Genomic DNA, 14,763 nt, shown 5'->3' with positions numbered 1-14,763 from the left:
TGAATAAATTAAAAGATTTCCCTGAGGGTGCTGATTGAGGCTGATTGATAGATCCATGCTCACTGCTTCCTGCCCTGGACACAGAGAGCTGAAAATCTTCAAGCTGACAGCCACGTTACAGTTTTACATTTGGCCATTAATGAGCAGACTGATGATGTTTGTAATACACTGTATTACCTGGTTACAGACTCATGAAGAATGTGAGGAGGGTCTTTATTTAGGCAGCGAGAGTGACCTGGAAGTTAAAAAAAACTGAAGCCCAGAATGAGAAAAGAAATGGAAAGGAGGGGGGGGGGAAAGAAAGTGTTTTACTCACAAATGTTGGAGACAGAAGGAAGTTTGAGTCTGCCTGAAGCTCAGTCTTCATTCAGAGAGAGAGAGCAGCAGCTTTGCTGGGCAGGAATGAGCAGCTCAACAAGCTCAATGTCCACGTCCGCATTCAGACAATGGGGAGCTTTGATTGGCTGGAGGACCAGAGTCCTTCCGGTCCTCCAGCTCTTCTCATTGGTCAATACCTCAGCGCGACGGCCGAGGAAGGGGGACACGCCCCGCACATGCGCAGTTTCCCCTCTCCATTGGACATGCGCAGTCCGGACCGGGGGGGCACGGGGAGATCACCGAGCGGCTTCTCGCTCTGGGCGGAGCCGCCAGCCGCTTGTCTGGAAACCTTGTCTCGAGGAGGGGAACAATGGGTGGGGGCGGGGCTCCCGGGTCCGCGAGCCTGGGCCTGCGCACTGGAACCCCGAGACGTCACCGCGGAGCAGAGTGATTCCTATTGGCTGATTTGGGCTCTGTCGTGGCGTCACGAGTTGTCCACTGAGTTTCCGAGTGAAACTTCCTCCTCTGGGCAACATCCGGGAGGGAATCAATGTCTCCCCCTTTCCATTTCTCATTCTGGGGGAAATTGGGGACCTGCAGCAACTGAAGGGTAAGGAAGTGAATCCAGTGAGGCTGCAAACTCTGGAAACATTACAGACGAACATCGGAATGAGGAGCAGGAGCAGCCCAGGCCCAGGTATCTCTCATTCTCTCTCAAAGACATTGACATCCTTTAGCTCTCTCACTGTGACACGTTTATATATCTGGCTAATCGGATGGCCTCTTACCCAATGTTCATAATTCAAGGGGGAGTTTTCCCAGGAGAGGGCTAACATTTTAATGAACAGTAAATTTGTATGGGAGAGAAATATGTTTAATGTATACAATATACATGGTATGTACTATGTTATTTACTATTCCCTATTTCTTGTCTTAAAATATGTAGCAGTGTATCAACATTATCTATTTCCAGTGATGGAAACATTACAACATGGAAGGCACCCATTTGGCAACTCAAATCCATGCCAATCTCTGTAGAGCAATTAGGTCAATCCCATTCTCTCTCTGTATCCCCATTCCCCCGTGTTTCATGTCACAATGGAAGTTCCAAAGGAGTGGAGTTGGGTCATGGCACTGAGGTGCAAATAGGTGGTCTTAATGATGTGGCAATGTGGCTGGAAGCTCAACTTGGGCTGAAATATTTTACCATGGTTGTAAAGAGATTGGTTCAGCCTCAGACAGCTGCCAGAAAGAGGGAGAGATTTGCTGGTGAGGGAGTGGAGTTTGTAGTGGGGACTGAAGACAATGGGTTCAGTCTTCCCAGTGTTTATATGAAAGAAATTTCTGTTCTTTTGCTACTGGATGTCAGACAAGTCAGGATGGTGTGTGAGTTGGAGGGGAACTTGAAGGTGATGGTGTTCCCATCTGTTTGCTACACTGGTCCTTCTAGATGGGTGGAGGTTGAGGGTTTGGGAAACTTTCTGCCAAAGTCCTAATTGAGTTGTCAATGTCCAAATCCCTCTCCTACTTCTCTCTATCTTCTCTCACAGTGTCCAGAGTCTTGTGTCCAGACCGTGTGGTAGATTTCCTAACCTGAAGGATATCAGTGAACCCACTGGGTTTTTATGACAATCCAGCAGCTTTTATGATCACTTTTTTCCTCGTGCCAGCCCCACAAATGACCAGCTTCATTCAGCTCAATTTCACAACCTGCCTTTGTGTTTTTGTAGGTTCTCTCTCACTTTTTTTTCTGTTTTAAATCAGTTTCACAGGGTTTTAGAAGAGGAGGATTTGCAGTTGGGAAACTGAAACCAAATATTATATCAAAGCCTGGTGGAGCTAGCCAATTTATTGTAACCTGAATATCAGTGTGTTTCGAACATGGAAGGAAATAGCACCATTCATAATGAAGCAAAACTGTACACGTGTTCTGTGTGTGGTCAAGACTTCAACCAATCATCCAGCCTTTCAGAACATAATTGCAGTCACAACAGGGAGAAGCTGTGGAAATGTGGGGACTGTGGGAAGGAATTCGATTACCCATCCCAGCTGGAGATTCATCAGCGCAGTCACAGTGGGGAGAGACCATTCACCTGCTCCCAGTGTGGGAAGGGATTCACTCAGTCAAACAGCTTACATGTTCACCAGAGGACTCACACTGAGGAGAGACCATTCACCTGCCCCCAGTGTGGGAAGGGATTCACTACCTCATCCCATCTGCAGAAACATCAGCGAATTCACACCGGGGAGAGGCCGTTCACCTGCTCTGTGTGTGGGAAGGGATTCACTCAGTCTTCCAACCTCATGTTACACCAGCGAATTCACACTGGGGAGAGGCCATTCACTTGCTTTCTGTGTGGGAAGAGATTTGCTCAGTCAGCCACCCTCTTCACACACCAGCGGATTCACACTGATGAGAGACCTTTTAAATGTCCAGACTGTGGAAAATGCTTTAAAAATTCTGTAAATCTGCACTATCATCAACGTGTTCACACTAATGAGAAACCATTCAGGTGCTCTCACTGTGGGACTGGGTTCAAGCAATCATCTCAACTGACTGTACACCAGCGCACTCACACTGGGGAGAGACCGTTCACCTGTTCCCAGTGTGGGGATGGATTTGCTCACTCATCCACTCTGCTGACACACCAGCGAATTCACACTGGGGAGAAGCCGTTCATTTGTTCCAAGTGTGGAAGGGGATTCAATCAGTCATCCAATCTGCTGAGACACCAGCGAGTTCACAAGTAACTGTTGTGATTGGATTTTGCTGTTTTCATGTTCAGACTGTTGAACCTTTGGGTCTGTTTCTGCTGAATTGAAAAGCGATTCCAGCTCTGTTATAGGTGTTGTTATAATTGGTCTTAAAGGGGAGGATATGGGGTCAGGAAACTTGCACAGAACATCAGATCAGGATTGAATGAAATTGTACAACGTATTATAACCTGAACAGCAAAAAATTTTGAACGTGGAAGAAAATAGCACCGTTTTCATTATCTAAAAGTTCGAGATCTGGGGAAGATTCCAGTAGATTGCAAAATAGCAAATGTAACTCCTTTACTCAAAAAAAGGAAGAAGGCAAAAAAGAAACTAAAGGCCACTTAATCGAAAATCTGATGTAGGGAAAATATTAAAGCTTTATTAAAGATATCATGAGAATGAGAAAAAGTCAGACAATAAGAGAGAGTCAGCACGGTTTGAGAAAGGGATATCATATTCAACCTATTTATTGGAGTTCTTTGAAGGAGTCACATATGCTTTGGATAAAGGGGGTTAGTTGGCTGGGTGGCTGGTTTGTGATGCACAGCGATACCAATAGCACAGGTTCAATTGTCGTGCCAACCAAGGTTATTCATGAAGGTGCTGTCTCCTCAATTTTGCCCCTCACCTGAGGTGTGGTGATCTAAGATGATGAAAGGTATGGATAAAGTAGACGTGGAGCAGATGCTTCCTCTTCTGGGGCATTCTAGGATGAGCGGTCTAGTCTTAGGATAAGGGGTAGCAAATCTAAAACAGAGTTGAAGAGAAACTGCTTCTCCCAAAGGGTTGTGAATCTGTGGAATTCACATTGCAGTGGATGTTGGGACAGTGAGAAAATTTAAGGAGGAGTTAAACAGATTTTTAATTGGTAATGAGTTGAAGTGTTTTGGGGAGAAGGCAGGAAAATAGGAATGAGGAGCATTTCAGCCGTGACCGAATGATGGAATAGACTCAGTTGGCCGAATGGTCTAATTCTGCTCCTATATCTTATGAATTTATGATCCTCAGGTTAAGTGACCATCAGTCAGCTCTCCTTCTCAGTGAGACAACTGGGAGATGGTGACTTTATGTATTGGTAAATGGGGCAGCAAAGGTGAATGTACTGTACTTAGATTTCCAAAATGCATCTGATAAGCTGCCACATCAAAGCTTAATACGGAAAATAGAATCTCACAGTGTAGAGGGGTAACATGACATGGAAAGATGATTGGCTAGCTAACAGGAAACAGAGTTGGCACACATGGATCTTTATCTGGTTGGCAGGATGTGACAAGTGATGTGCCAAAGTGATCAGACCTGGGACCCCGACTTTTAACAATTTATATAAATGACTTGGATGCAAGCATGGTCGTTAAATTTGCTGAGGAGAAAATAAGTTGTGAAGAGGATGTAAGGAATGTAGATAGGTTCAGCTAATGGGCAAAGATTTGGCAAATTGAGTATAAGATGGGCAAATGTGGAATTATCAATTTTGGCTGGAATTCCTGCCAAATTTAAAAACATTAAATGGTGAAAGATTGCAGAACTCTGAGATTCAGAGGGATCTGGGTCTCCTAAAGCATGAATCACAAAAGGCTGAAACGCAAGTACAACAAGTAATCAGGAAAGTTAATAGAATGTTGTTGTTTATTCTGAGGAAATTGGTTACAAAGGGAGTGAGCTTATGTTTCAGTCATACAGGACACTGGTGACACCACATCTGGAGTGTTATTAAAGTACTGAACTCCTTATTTAAGTAAAATGTAAATGCATTGGAAGCAGTTCAGAGAATGCCTACCAGATTAATACAATAAAATTGGCAGGTTGTCTTACGAGGAAAGATTGGAGTGTCTGGGCTTGTGTCCACCGGAGTTCAAAAGAGTAAGAGGTACTTTGATTAAAGCCTTTTAGGTTTGAGGGTTATTGACTGGGTTGATGTGGAAAGGATTTTTTTTTCTTGTGGGAGAATCTTGAAGAAGGAGACACTGTTTAAAATGTGTTGCTCATTTAAGACAGAGATGGGGAGAAATGTTTTCTTTCAGAGGATCATGGATCTTTGGAACTCTCTTCCTCAAAAGGCAGAGGAACCAGAATCTTGGAATATTTTGAAGACAGAACAAAATGATCTCCTAATTAACTAGGAGATGGAAGATTATTGGTGAGGGTAGTGGGCAGGAATGTGGGGTTGAGGTCATCCCCAATGTCGGAACAGGCTCGAGGGGTTGAGTGGCCTCTTTCTGTTCCTAATTATTATGTTTGAATGGGTCTGTTTCTATTAATAAACAGCAGTCCATTTATATGTCTGTTAATATTGTTAATAATAGTCAAATAAATTGGCTTTGTGTTAAACACATGGTGCTATGCCTTTTCAATATCTCTTACACGGAATAGTCCAAAGACATGTGAGTTACGTTGATTGACCATGGTAAAATTGACCCTAGTGTCTGTGGGAATAGGAAGGTTATTAAGTAAGGTTACAGGAATAGGGTCTGGGTGGGATTGTGGTCGGTGTGGACTGGATGAGATGAATAGCCTCCTTCTGCATTGTAGGGATTCTACAATTCTAGTCTTGTAATAGAATATTGTAACTATGTTAATATATTTCAAGGCATTGTTATTCTGATAGAGAAGGAGTGTATGTCAACTCCCTGTAGAGCAATCCAGTTAGACCCATTGTCCCTCCATATACTCATTCTCCTGCAAGAGTATTTGCTTCAAATGCATATCCAATTTCATTTTGAAATCTTTAACTGCCTTCACTGCCACCAGATCCATGGGCACCTAGTTCCAGATCATGACCACTTGCTGCACCCACCATATCTCCAACCAGGTAATGAGTGCCGCATAATGCACACATTTGAACAGGAAGTGATGTGCATGGATTCATTAACCAACATGAATTGGCACCTTTAGGAGAACTGGGAGGCTATTTATTGGGATACAGCAGGGTAAGAATAGTGGGGAAAAGTGAAGCATTTTCTATAAAAACTAGATTTGTCTTTTCTGAATTTCTAAGTTGCACTGACAGTGATGAATTTTGGAAATTTGTGTTACAGGATATCAGAAGAGGATTTCCAGACAGAAACCTCAAAATAAATACTCGTGGTGATCTGACAGATTAACTCCATTCATCGGAACCTGGACAACATCAGCCTTTGGAATCTACAAAGGGAAATACTTATCTGTTCTGCCTGCTTCAAGAGATTTCAACCATAAGTGTGATTGGAAAAGCATGGAGTCACACAGATCCGAGTGAGAGTGTTCCAGTGAACTGACTGTGGAAAAAAACTCCAACACAGCTTGAAAAGACATCACCAGTCACATTGGGGTGAGACCGTTCAGGTGTTTTGTTGTGGATGAGGCTTCAGCTGACTGTCAAACTGTGACAGACACATGGACACCAGCACCATGGAGAAGCCATGGAAATGTGGAGACTGTGGTAAAGGATTCCATTTTCCACACCAACTGGAAACTCATCGATGTAACCACACTGGGGAGAGGCCATTCATTTGCTTGGAGTGTGGGAAGGGATTTGCTCATTCATCCTCCCTGCAGACACACAAACGAGTTCACACAGGGGACTGGCCATTCACCTGCCCCGAGTGTGGGAAAGGATTCAAAAGTTCATCCCACCTGCAGAAACACAATCGGGTTCACAGCGGGGAGAAGCCATTCACCTGCTCCGATTGTGGGAAGGGATTCAGTGAATCATCCAACTTGCTGATGCACCAGCGAGTTCACACTGGGGAGAAATGGTTCACGTGCTCGGAGTGTGGGAAGGGATTCACTCAGTTATCCCACCTGCAGACACACGAGCGAGTTCACACCGGGGAAAGGCCATTCCTCTGCTCTGACTGTGGGAAGGGATTCAGTAATTCATCCAACCTGCAGAGGCACCAGCGAATTCACACCAGGGAGAGACTGTTCAGCTGCTCCGAGTGTGGGAAGGGATTCACTGATTCATCCTATCTGCTGATACATCAGCGCGTTCACACTGGGGAGAGGCCGTTCATCTGCTCTGAGTGTGGGAAGCGTTTCCCTTATGCATCAAATCTGCAAAAACACCGCCGATTGCACACTGGGGAGAGACCATTCACCTGCTCCGACTGTGGGAAAACATTCACTCAGTCATCCCACCTGCAGACACACCAGCGAGTTCACACCGGGGAGAGACCATTCACCTGCTCTCAGTGTGGGAAAGGATTCAGTAATTCATCCAACCTGCGGACACACCAGCGAGTTCACACTGGGGAGAGACCATTTACCTGCTCTGACTGTGGGAAAGGATTCACTAAATCATCACAACTGCTGAGACATCAGCGAATTCACAAGTGATGACAGGGGTTGGATTCTGCTGTTATTGCTGCTGTTAATCACATCCGGGACTGAACCATGTTCATTCTGACAGTGGGTGAAGTGAGAGGGTCGGAGGGTTTCTTTCTGCTGGACTGGCCGGTCTCACGACTTTGCTTCCAGTGGACTGATGTTCTTTAAATCTAGGAGAGCACATTTTCACTGAAATGATCCATAAAAGCTGATGAAGGACATTTATTCTATCCTGGATAGTAAATAGAGGTTTTTCCACCACGACAGGTAGATGTACAATAAGTACATTTGTCTCTGTTCCATTGAGTCTACAGCACAGGGCCAGGTCAGTCAGCTCAATTGGTCTATGTCAGTATTTATGCTCCACATGAGCCTCCACACACCCCTCTTCATCTTCCCCCATCAGCATATCCTTCTATTCCTTCTCCCTCATGTACGTATCTCGCTTCCCCTTCAATGTATTCACGCTGTTCACCTCAACCGCTCACTGTGGTAGTGAGTTCCACATTCTCACCACTTGCTGGGTAAAGAGGTTTCTCATTAATTCCCTGTTGGATTATTGAACCCCTTCATAATCTTAGAGACTTCCACCAGGTCACCCTTCAGTCTTCTCGGGGTCCTTGTGCATGAGTCACAAAAACCCAGCCTGCAGGTGGTCAGGAAGGCGACTGGGATGCTGGCCTTCATAGCGAGGGGGATTGAATATAAAAGTAGGGAGGTCTTGCTGCGGCTGTATAGGGCATTGGTGAGGCCGCAGCTGGAGTACTGTGTGCAGTTTTTGTCGCTGCACTTACGCAAGGATATTTTGGCCTTGGAGGGAGTGCAGAGGAGGTTTACTAGGCTGATGCCGGTGTTGAGGGGGTTGAACTATGAGGAGAGGCTGAATAAACTAGGCTTGTGCTCATTAGAGTTTAGAAGAATGAGGGGAGATCTCATTGAGACGTATAAGATGATGAATGGGATGGATAGGATAGAGGTGGAGAGACTCTTCCCGCTCAGAAAGGACAGTAGGACTAGGGGGCACAGCCTCAAGATAAAGGGGGGGGCGGTTTAGAACGGAGTTGAGGAGGAACTTCTTCACTCAAAGGGTGGTGAATCTCTGGAATTCTCTGCCCGTTGAAGTGGTGGAGGCTGCCTTGCTAAATATTTTTAAGACGCGGGTTGATAGGCAAGGGGTTTAAGGGTTATGGGGAGAGGGCGGGAATGTGGAACTGAGCCACGACAGATCAGCCATGATCTTACTGAATGGCGGGGCAGGCTCGAGGGGCTAGATGGCCTACTCCTGCTCCTATTTCTTATGTTCTTATGTTCGTTTCTGGAGAAAAGCAGCCCATCATTCAAAATGTGTCAAATTTAGACTAAGCCTTTAACAATGACTTTGATGCAAGAACTGAGTGTGATATATCCAACATTGTGGAGAATAAGAAAAAAATGAATTTCTATAGCACCTCTCACAACCACAAGGTGTCAGCTGAACATGTGAATCAGGAGCCTGTTCTGCCATTCAACATGATCATGGCTGATCTGATTGAAATCTCAACTCCACATTCCCACCTACCCCAATACCTTTCAGCACCTTGTTTATCTGGAACCTATCTCACTCTGCCTTTGTCCTGAAGCATTATACAGTGAATGAAGTTCTGTGAATTGTAGTGACTGTTGTAATGGAGGAAACTGCAGGCTTGGGTAATCAAATTTAGTTTTAAAATTCAATCACTTCCATACCATATTCATTGCTATAAGTAACAAGGTCAAGGAAGCCATTTTAAACTCGAACATGTGGCTTCTCACAGTCTGTTCACCTTCTGTCAGTTGTCTTTATTCGCTACAAATTGATTCTATATTAAAAACCAGTCATGAAACAGATTCAGTATTGAACTTTGGTTAAGATATTGTTCGTGACTCAATATAATAGACAATTATATCGTAAAGACTAGATCTTTATTTATAAATATTAACACTGAATAACCTGAAATGTTTCCAGAAACTGCAGACCTGGTAGAAATTGTTTAAAGGAAGAAATTATTTTCTAATTTTAATAAGCTACAGGATATCATATTCTTCCAAAGTCCAGCTGACGAATAAGGTTCATTGTTCAGTCTGGTCAGGATTAATAAGGAAGAAAGCTGTTAACTGTCTTTTTGAACCAGTCTATCTTGTAGTGACAAGCATATTAATTAAGATTATTGTATTAATTAGCTAGCAGTCAGTAATAAATAAATAATTGTAGTAGTAGTGAGATTTAATTGGGTTACAATTAATAATAAAGAATCATTATTTTTAAGTTTATTTATTAGTGTCACATGTAAGCTTATAGTAAAAAAAACTGAGTTTTATTTGCTGTAAAAAGGTATGATCTGAATTACTGCGTATATAAAGAATGTGCAAATACAATAAATATACTTTCAAGAGAGAACTTCAAACTCTGATTCATCTCAGAATTTGAAATTGTCTGAATATCTGATTGTATAGAATCAGATAACGGGGTTAATACGAAACTCTGCAATTGTATTTCTGTCGAAGATAATGAGAGAAGGTGGTGTAAGTAATTGGGGATCTGGGTTTAATTAATCTGTAACCAAATTGACCAAGTGTCATGTCACAATCAACCCAACTCTGATGTCAGGTAATGTTCACTTTGGGAATAAAAGTAGAGATTCCCAACATCCCAACATCAGTACTTGCCAGCCAAGTACTGAATATTCATGGGGTCGAGTTCCAGATAAATTATTGTCAAAGAAGGAACCAGACTTCTGAGGTTCAAATCCACAAGAATTCCTTTCCAAGGAGCCAGAGAGGGTTAACCTTTCACAGACTGATCACCCACGTCAAATTATAAAAGCCAAAGTTTGCAGTAAACGTTTCTCGACGAGTAAACTTATTTTTAAAACTTACTCACCGGAGAATCCTGCTGTTGCCTTACCTGGTTAAAATATTCTTCCATCCATTTAATTTATTAAATGGCAAGTTGGAGGGGGCTGAAGTCAATTAAAATTCAGATATCAAGATCAGGTAACACAAATCTGAAATTTAAAAACTTGCATTTAGCATCGTTCAGGACTACAGGGTCTCCCAATGCACTTTCCAACCAATGAAGTGTCTTTGAAGTGTGGTCATTGTTGTAATGCAGGAACTGTGACAACTAATGCATACACAGCAAGATCCCAAAAGCAGCAACATGATCACGAGCAGATGATTTGTTTGTAGTGATGTTGATTGATAAATATTGGTCAGGACTTTGGGGATAGCCCCACCCCCAGTCTTCAAAATCATATCCATGGCAACATCTATGTCCTTGAAGGGGCAGATGGGGTACTTGGGTGGCATCTCGCCCTAAAGGCAGCAGCTCTAAAATGTCATCACTGTAAATCCAGGATAGAAATTCAGAACAGACAATTCCAGTTTCAGTTTTGTTCCCCATCCCAACAATCAGAATCCAGAATCCAGTGAAGTGTCTTTCCTCCACTCCCAGTTTTCCCTCCCCCTTGGGCTGTGTTCAGATCTCCAGCTGTGTTTGCAGAATAAGAATAAATTCAATCATTTTCTCTCCTGCTCACTGCATCCCTGATGCCCCATCTACTCAATGCCCCTTCACTATGACAGTCACACCTGTACCCTGTTGGCTGGACAAGACTCGCCAGCTTCCTCTGTTAAGTGGTATCTGGTCACCTGAGTACCTTGGGCATGACACGAAAAGAGCCCCACCTTCCCAGGGGTCGGTGCTGGGGCCTCAGCTATTCACCATTTATATAGATGATCTGGAGGAGGGAACCGAGTGTATGGTGTCGAAATTTGCTGATGACACCAAGATTGGTGGAACGGCAAATTGCGCGGAGGGTGTGGAGAGTCTGCAGAAGGATCTAGATAGGCTGGGCAAATGGGCCAGGAACTGGCAAATGGAATTTAATGTTGGCAAGTGCGAGGTGGTCCACTTTGGTAGGAGTAATGGTAGGAAGGACTATTACTTACGTGGCGAAAAACTGCAGCAGGCGACGGTGCAGAGGGACCTCGGGGTCCTTGTGCATAAGTCGCAAAAACCCAGCCTGCAGGTGCAGAAGGTGGTCAGGAAGGCAAATGGGATGCTGGCCTTCATAGCGAGGGGGATTGAATATAAAAGTAGGGAGGTCTTGCTGCGGCTGTATAGGGCATTGGTGAGGCCACAGCTGGAGTACTGTGTGCAGTTTTGGTCGCCGCACTTACGCAAGGATATTTTGACCTTGGAGGGAGTGCAGAGGAGGTTTACTAGGCTGATGCCGGAGTTGAGGGAGTTGAGCTATGAGGAGAGGCTGAATAAACTAGGCTTGTACTCGTTCGAGTTTAGAAGAATGAGGGGAGATCTCATTGAGACATATAAGATTATGAATGGGATGGATAGGATAGAGGTGGAGAGACTCTTCCCGCTCAGAAAGGACGGTAGGACTAGGGGGCACAGCCTCAAGATAAAGGGGGGGCGGTTTAGAACGGAGTTGAGGAGGAACTTCTTCACTCAAAGGGTGGTGAATCTCTGGAATTCTCTGCCCGTTGAAGTGGTGGAGGCTGCCTCGCTAAATATTTTTAAGACGCGGGTTGATGGGTTTTTGATAAGCGAGGGGATTAAGGGTTATGGGGAGAGGGCGGGAATGTGGAACTGAGCCACGACAGATCAGCCATGATCTTACTGAATGGTGGGGCAGGCTCGAAGGGCTAGATGGCCTACTCCTGCTCCTATTTCTTATGTTCTTATGTTCCCAATCTGCCCTGACTTTCTATTTCATTGGTAGTCTCTTGGCTTTGAGGATGAATTGCCTGATCTGATTGTTAAATCCACCCATCTCCCTTGATTCCATAATCCTTAATACTCTCATCTCACAACCTTCTCACAATCTCAGTTTTTAAATTTTCTGTTGACTGAATCTGATCAGAATTCCAGATTTCTATTTTCCGTGAAGTGATTCCTGATATTGCTCCTGAACACCCCAGTCTCAGTTAAACAAATAAACATTGCTGATTTGTATATTTAAATGGTGACATTTTTAAAAAAAGCACAGTGGTTAGCACTGCTGTCTCATAGCGACAGGGACCCAGTTCAATTCCGGCCTTGGCTCTGTGTGGAGCTTGTACATTCTCCCCGTGTCTGTGTGGGTTTCCTCTGGGTGCTCCGGCTTCCGCTCACCGTCTGAAAGGTGTGCTGTTCGGTGCATTGACCCAAACAGATGCTGGAGCGTGGCGACTCAGGGAATTTCACAGTAACTTCATTGCCGTGTTAATGTAAGCCTTATTTGTGATTAATAAATAAATTTTAACTTCAAAAACAAAAAAAAAGCAGTGGTTAGCACTGCTGCCTGACAGCGCCAGGGACCTGGGTTCGATTCCCGGCTTGGGTCACTATCTGTGTGGAGTTTGCACATTCTCCCCATATCTGCGTGAGTTTCCTCCGGGTGCTCCGGTTTCCTCCCCAGTCCAAAGATCTGCAGGCTAGGTGGGCTGGCCATGCTAAATTGACCTTAGTACCCTCAGGGGGATTAACAGGGTAACTAGGTGAGATTACAGGGATAGGGCCTGAGTGGGACTGTTGTTCAGTGCAGGCTCAATGGGCCAAATGGCCTGCTTCTGCACTGTAGGAATTTGATAATAATTGCGGTTAAAGACTGGAGAAGCTGGAAATGGGAAGTAAAAACAGAAAGTTGTGGAAATGGGAAGTAAAAACAGAAAGTTGTGGAAATGGGAAGTAAAAACAGAAAGTTGTGGAAATGGGAGTTAAAAACAGTAAGTTGTGGAAATCCTCAGCAGGTTTTGGCAGCTTCTGTGAAGAGAAACAGAGTTAACATTTGCAATGCCAGGGGATTGTTGTTGATGAGCTGAGTATTTGCAGCATTGTGCTGAGCTTTGAGAAACATTCTGAATGTGAATTTCTAGTTCTTACACAGATCTGGATGTCAATCTGATTTCACACCTTCCTCTGAACACTTTCCAAACTCACCTCCAGCTCATTGTCCATTCCTTCACTAAACACCCGGATGGACAATCACCACCACAACATGGCGGCGCCCGCCGGTTGCCCGGGTAACCGGGCCCAGGCAACGGGGAGGAAGCCCGCCCACTCACCCCCCCTCCCTTACCAAGATGGCCGTCCCCGCGCTCCGCTCCCTGAACAAAAGACACGCCTTCCTCTCCCAAGATGGCGGCGGTGACCTGGGTTCAATCCAAGTCCCGGATGATCCTCTTCCTATTGGCCCGGATCTGCCCGTCAATCACTCCCCGGCCCATTGTGAGCTGGAGCATGCGCAGTGTGACTGTGAAGCTGGACTCAGGCGGGTGAGTGGAGGAGGTTCCAAACCCCCCCAATAAGACCCATTGGGTTTACTGTCAGTCTGCAGACAGGAGCTGGAGAACTGAACCCAGACAGAGGACAGGGAGGGAGGAAAGAAATGGTGAGATGGGTTTGGATTTCAGACCAAGGAGGAGGGACAGTGTGTGGGACAGGGATTTACAGATTTAGAACAAAGAACAATGCAGTGCAGGAACAGGCCCTTTGGCCCACCAAGCCTGTGCTGATTCCTAATTTAGATCCACGACTTATTGTCCTACGTGGTTTCTATCCCTCTGTTCACCTCCTGTTCACATATCTATCAAGACACGCCTTGAATGTTGCTAAAGTGCCTGCTTCCATCACCTCCATTGGCAGTACGTTCCAGGCACCATAACCCTCTGTGTGAAAAACTTTCCCCATCTCTTCTTCAACCTGTGCCCTCTCGTAGTTGACCCTCCCGCCCTGGGAAAGAACCTCTGACTATCCATCCTATCTATGCATCTCATGATCTTGTAGACCTCTATCAGGTCACCCTCTCAAGCCTCTGTCTTTCCAGTAAAAACAATCCGGGTTTATCCAACCTCTTCTCATACCTTAAACCCTCTAGACCGGGCAACGTCTGGTAAACCTTCTTTATACTCTCTCCAAAGCACCCACGTCCTTTTGGTCATGAGGTGACCATAACTGCATGAAATACTCTAAATGTGGCCTAACTAAAGTTTTATGCAGCTGTAACACTTCTTGCCAACTTTTATACTTGATGTTCTGGCCAATAAAGGCAAGCAAGAGAGGAAAAAATGTTCCAGAGAAACTAAAATTGTTCAGAATTTTTATCCTGGACTGACTGATGACTTTTGTAAACTGTTTTACAGAATATTGGAAAGGAGGAATTACAGACAGAAACAGATATCACATTGAGATCTGACAGAGTCACTCGATTCATCAGGGTCTGAATATCATTGGCCTTTGAATGTGGAAGGAGAAATGTTTGTTCTGTCTGTGAGAAATGATTTCAGACATCAATGTGACTGGAAAAGCACTGAGACACACAAATACCTGAGTGAGAGTATTTCTGTGAACTGACTACGGAA

The 14,763-nt window shown here is 44.6% G+C and overlaps 2 protein-coding genes across 2 annotated transcripts in view; both read left to right on the top strand.

The window, feature by feature from the left end:
* The window catches only part of LOC145362481 (uncharacterized), a 47,461-nt gene extending 41,259 nt beyond the window's left edge, over positions 1 to 6,202 (top strand). The window contains 2 exon segments of the mRNA XM_080218492.1: positions 2,313 to 3,065; positions 6,114 to 6,202. Of these exon segments, the coding sequence (XP_080074618.1) occupies positions 2,313 to 3,065; positions 6,114 to 6,153 (793 nt within the window). The 3' untranslated portion in view covers positions 6,154 to 6,202.
* Positions 6,202 to 7,520, top strand: LOC145362516 (uncharacterized). The gene has a single exon (XM_080218535.1). It carries the CDS (start codon positions 6,451 to 6,453, stop codon positions 7,390 to 7,392), a length of 942 nt encoding a protein of 313 aa, XP_080074661.1. The 5' UTR covers positions 6,202 to 6,450; the 3' UTR covers positions 7,393 to 7,520.
* The last annotated feature ends 7,243 nt before the right edge of the window (positions 7,521 to 14,763 follow it).

This window comes from Carcharhinus amblyrhynchos, unplaced genomic scaffold (assembly GCF_965287045.1).
Source record: "Carcharhinus amblyrhynchos unplaced genomic scaffold, sCarAmb.v2.hapA scaffold_38, whole genome shotgun sequence".
Classification (NCBI taxonomy): domain Eukaryota; kingdom Metazoa; phylum Chordata; class Chondrichthyes; order Carcharhiniformes; family Carcharhinidae; genus Carcharhinus; species Carcharhinus amblyrhynchos.
Note: the sequence above shows the minus strand (reverse complement) of the source record. Positions and strands in the feature narration are given on the sequence as shown.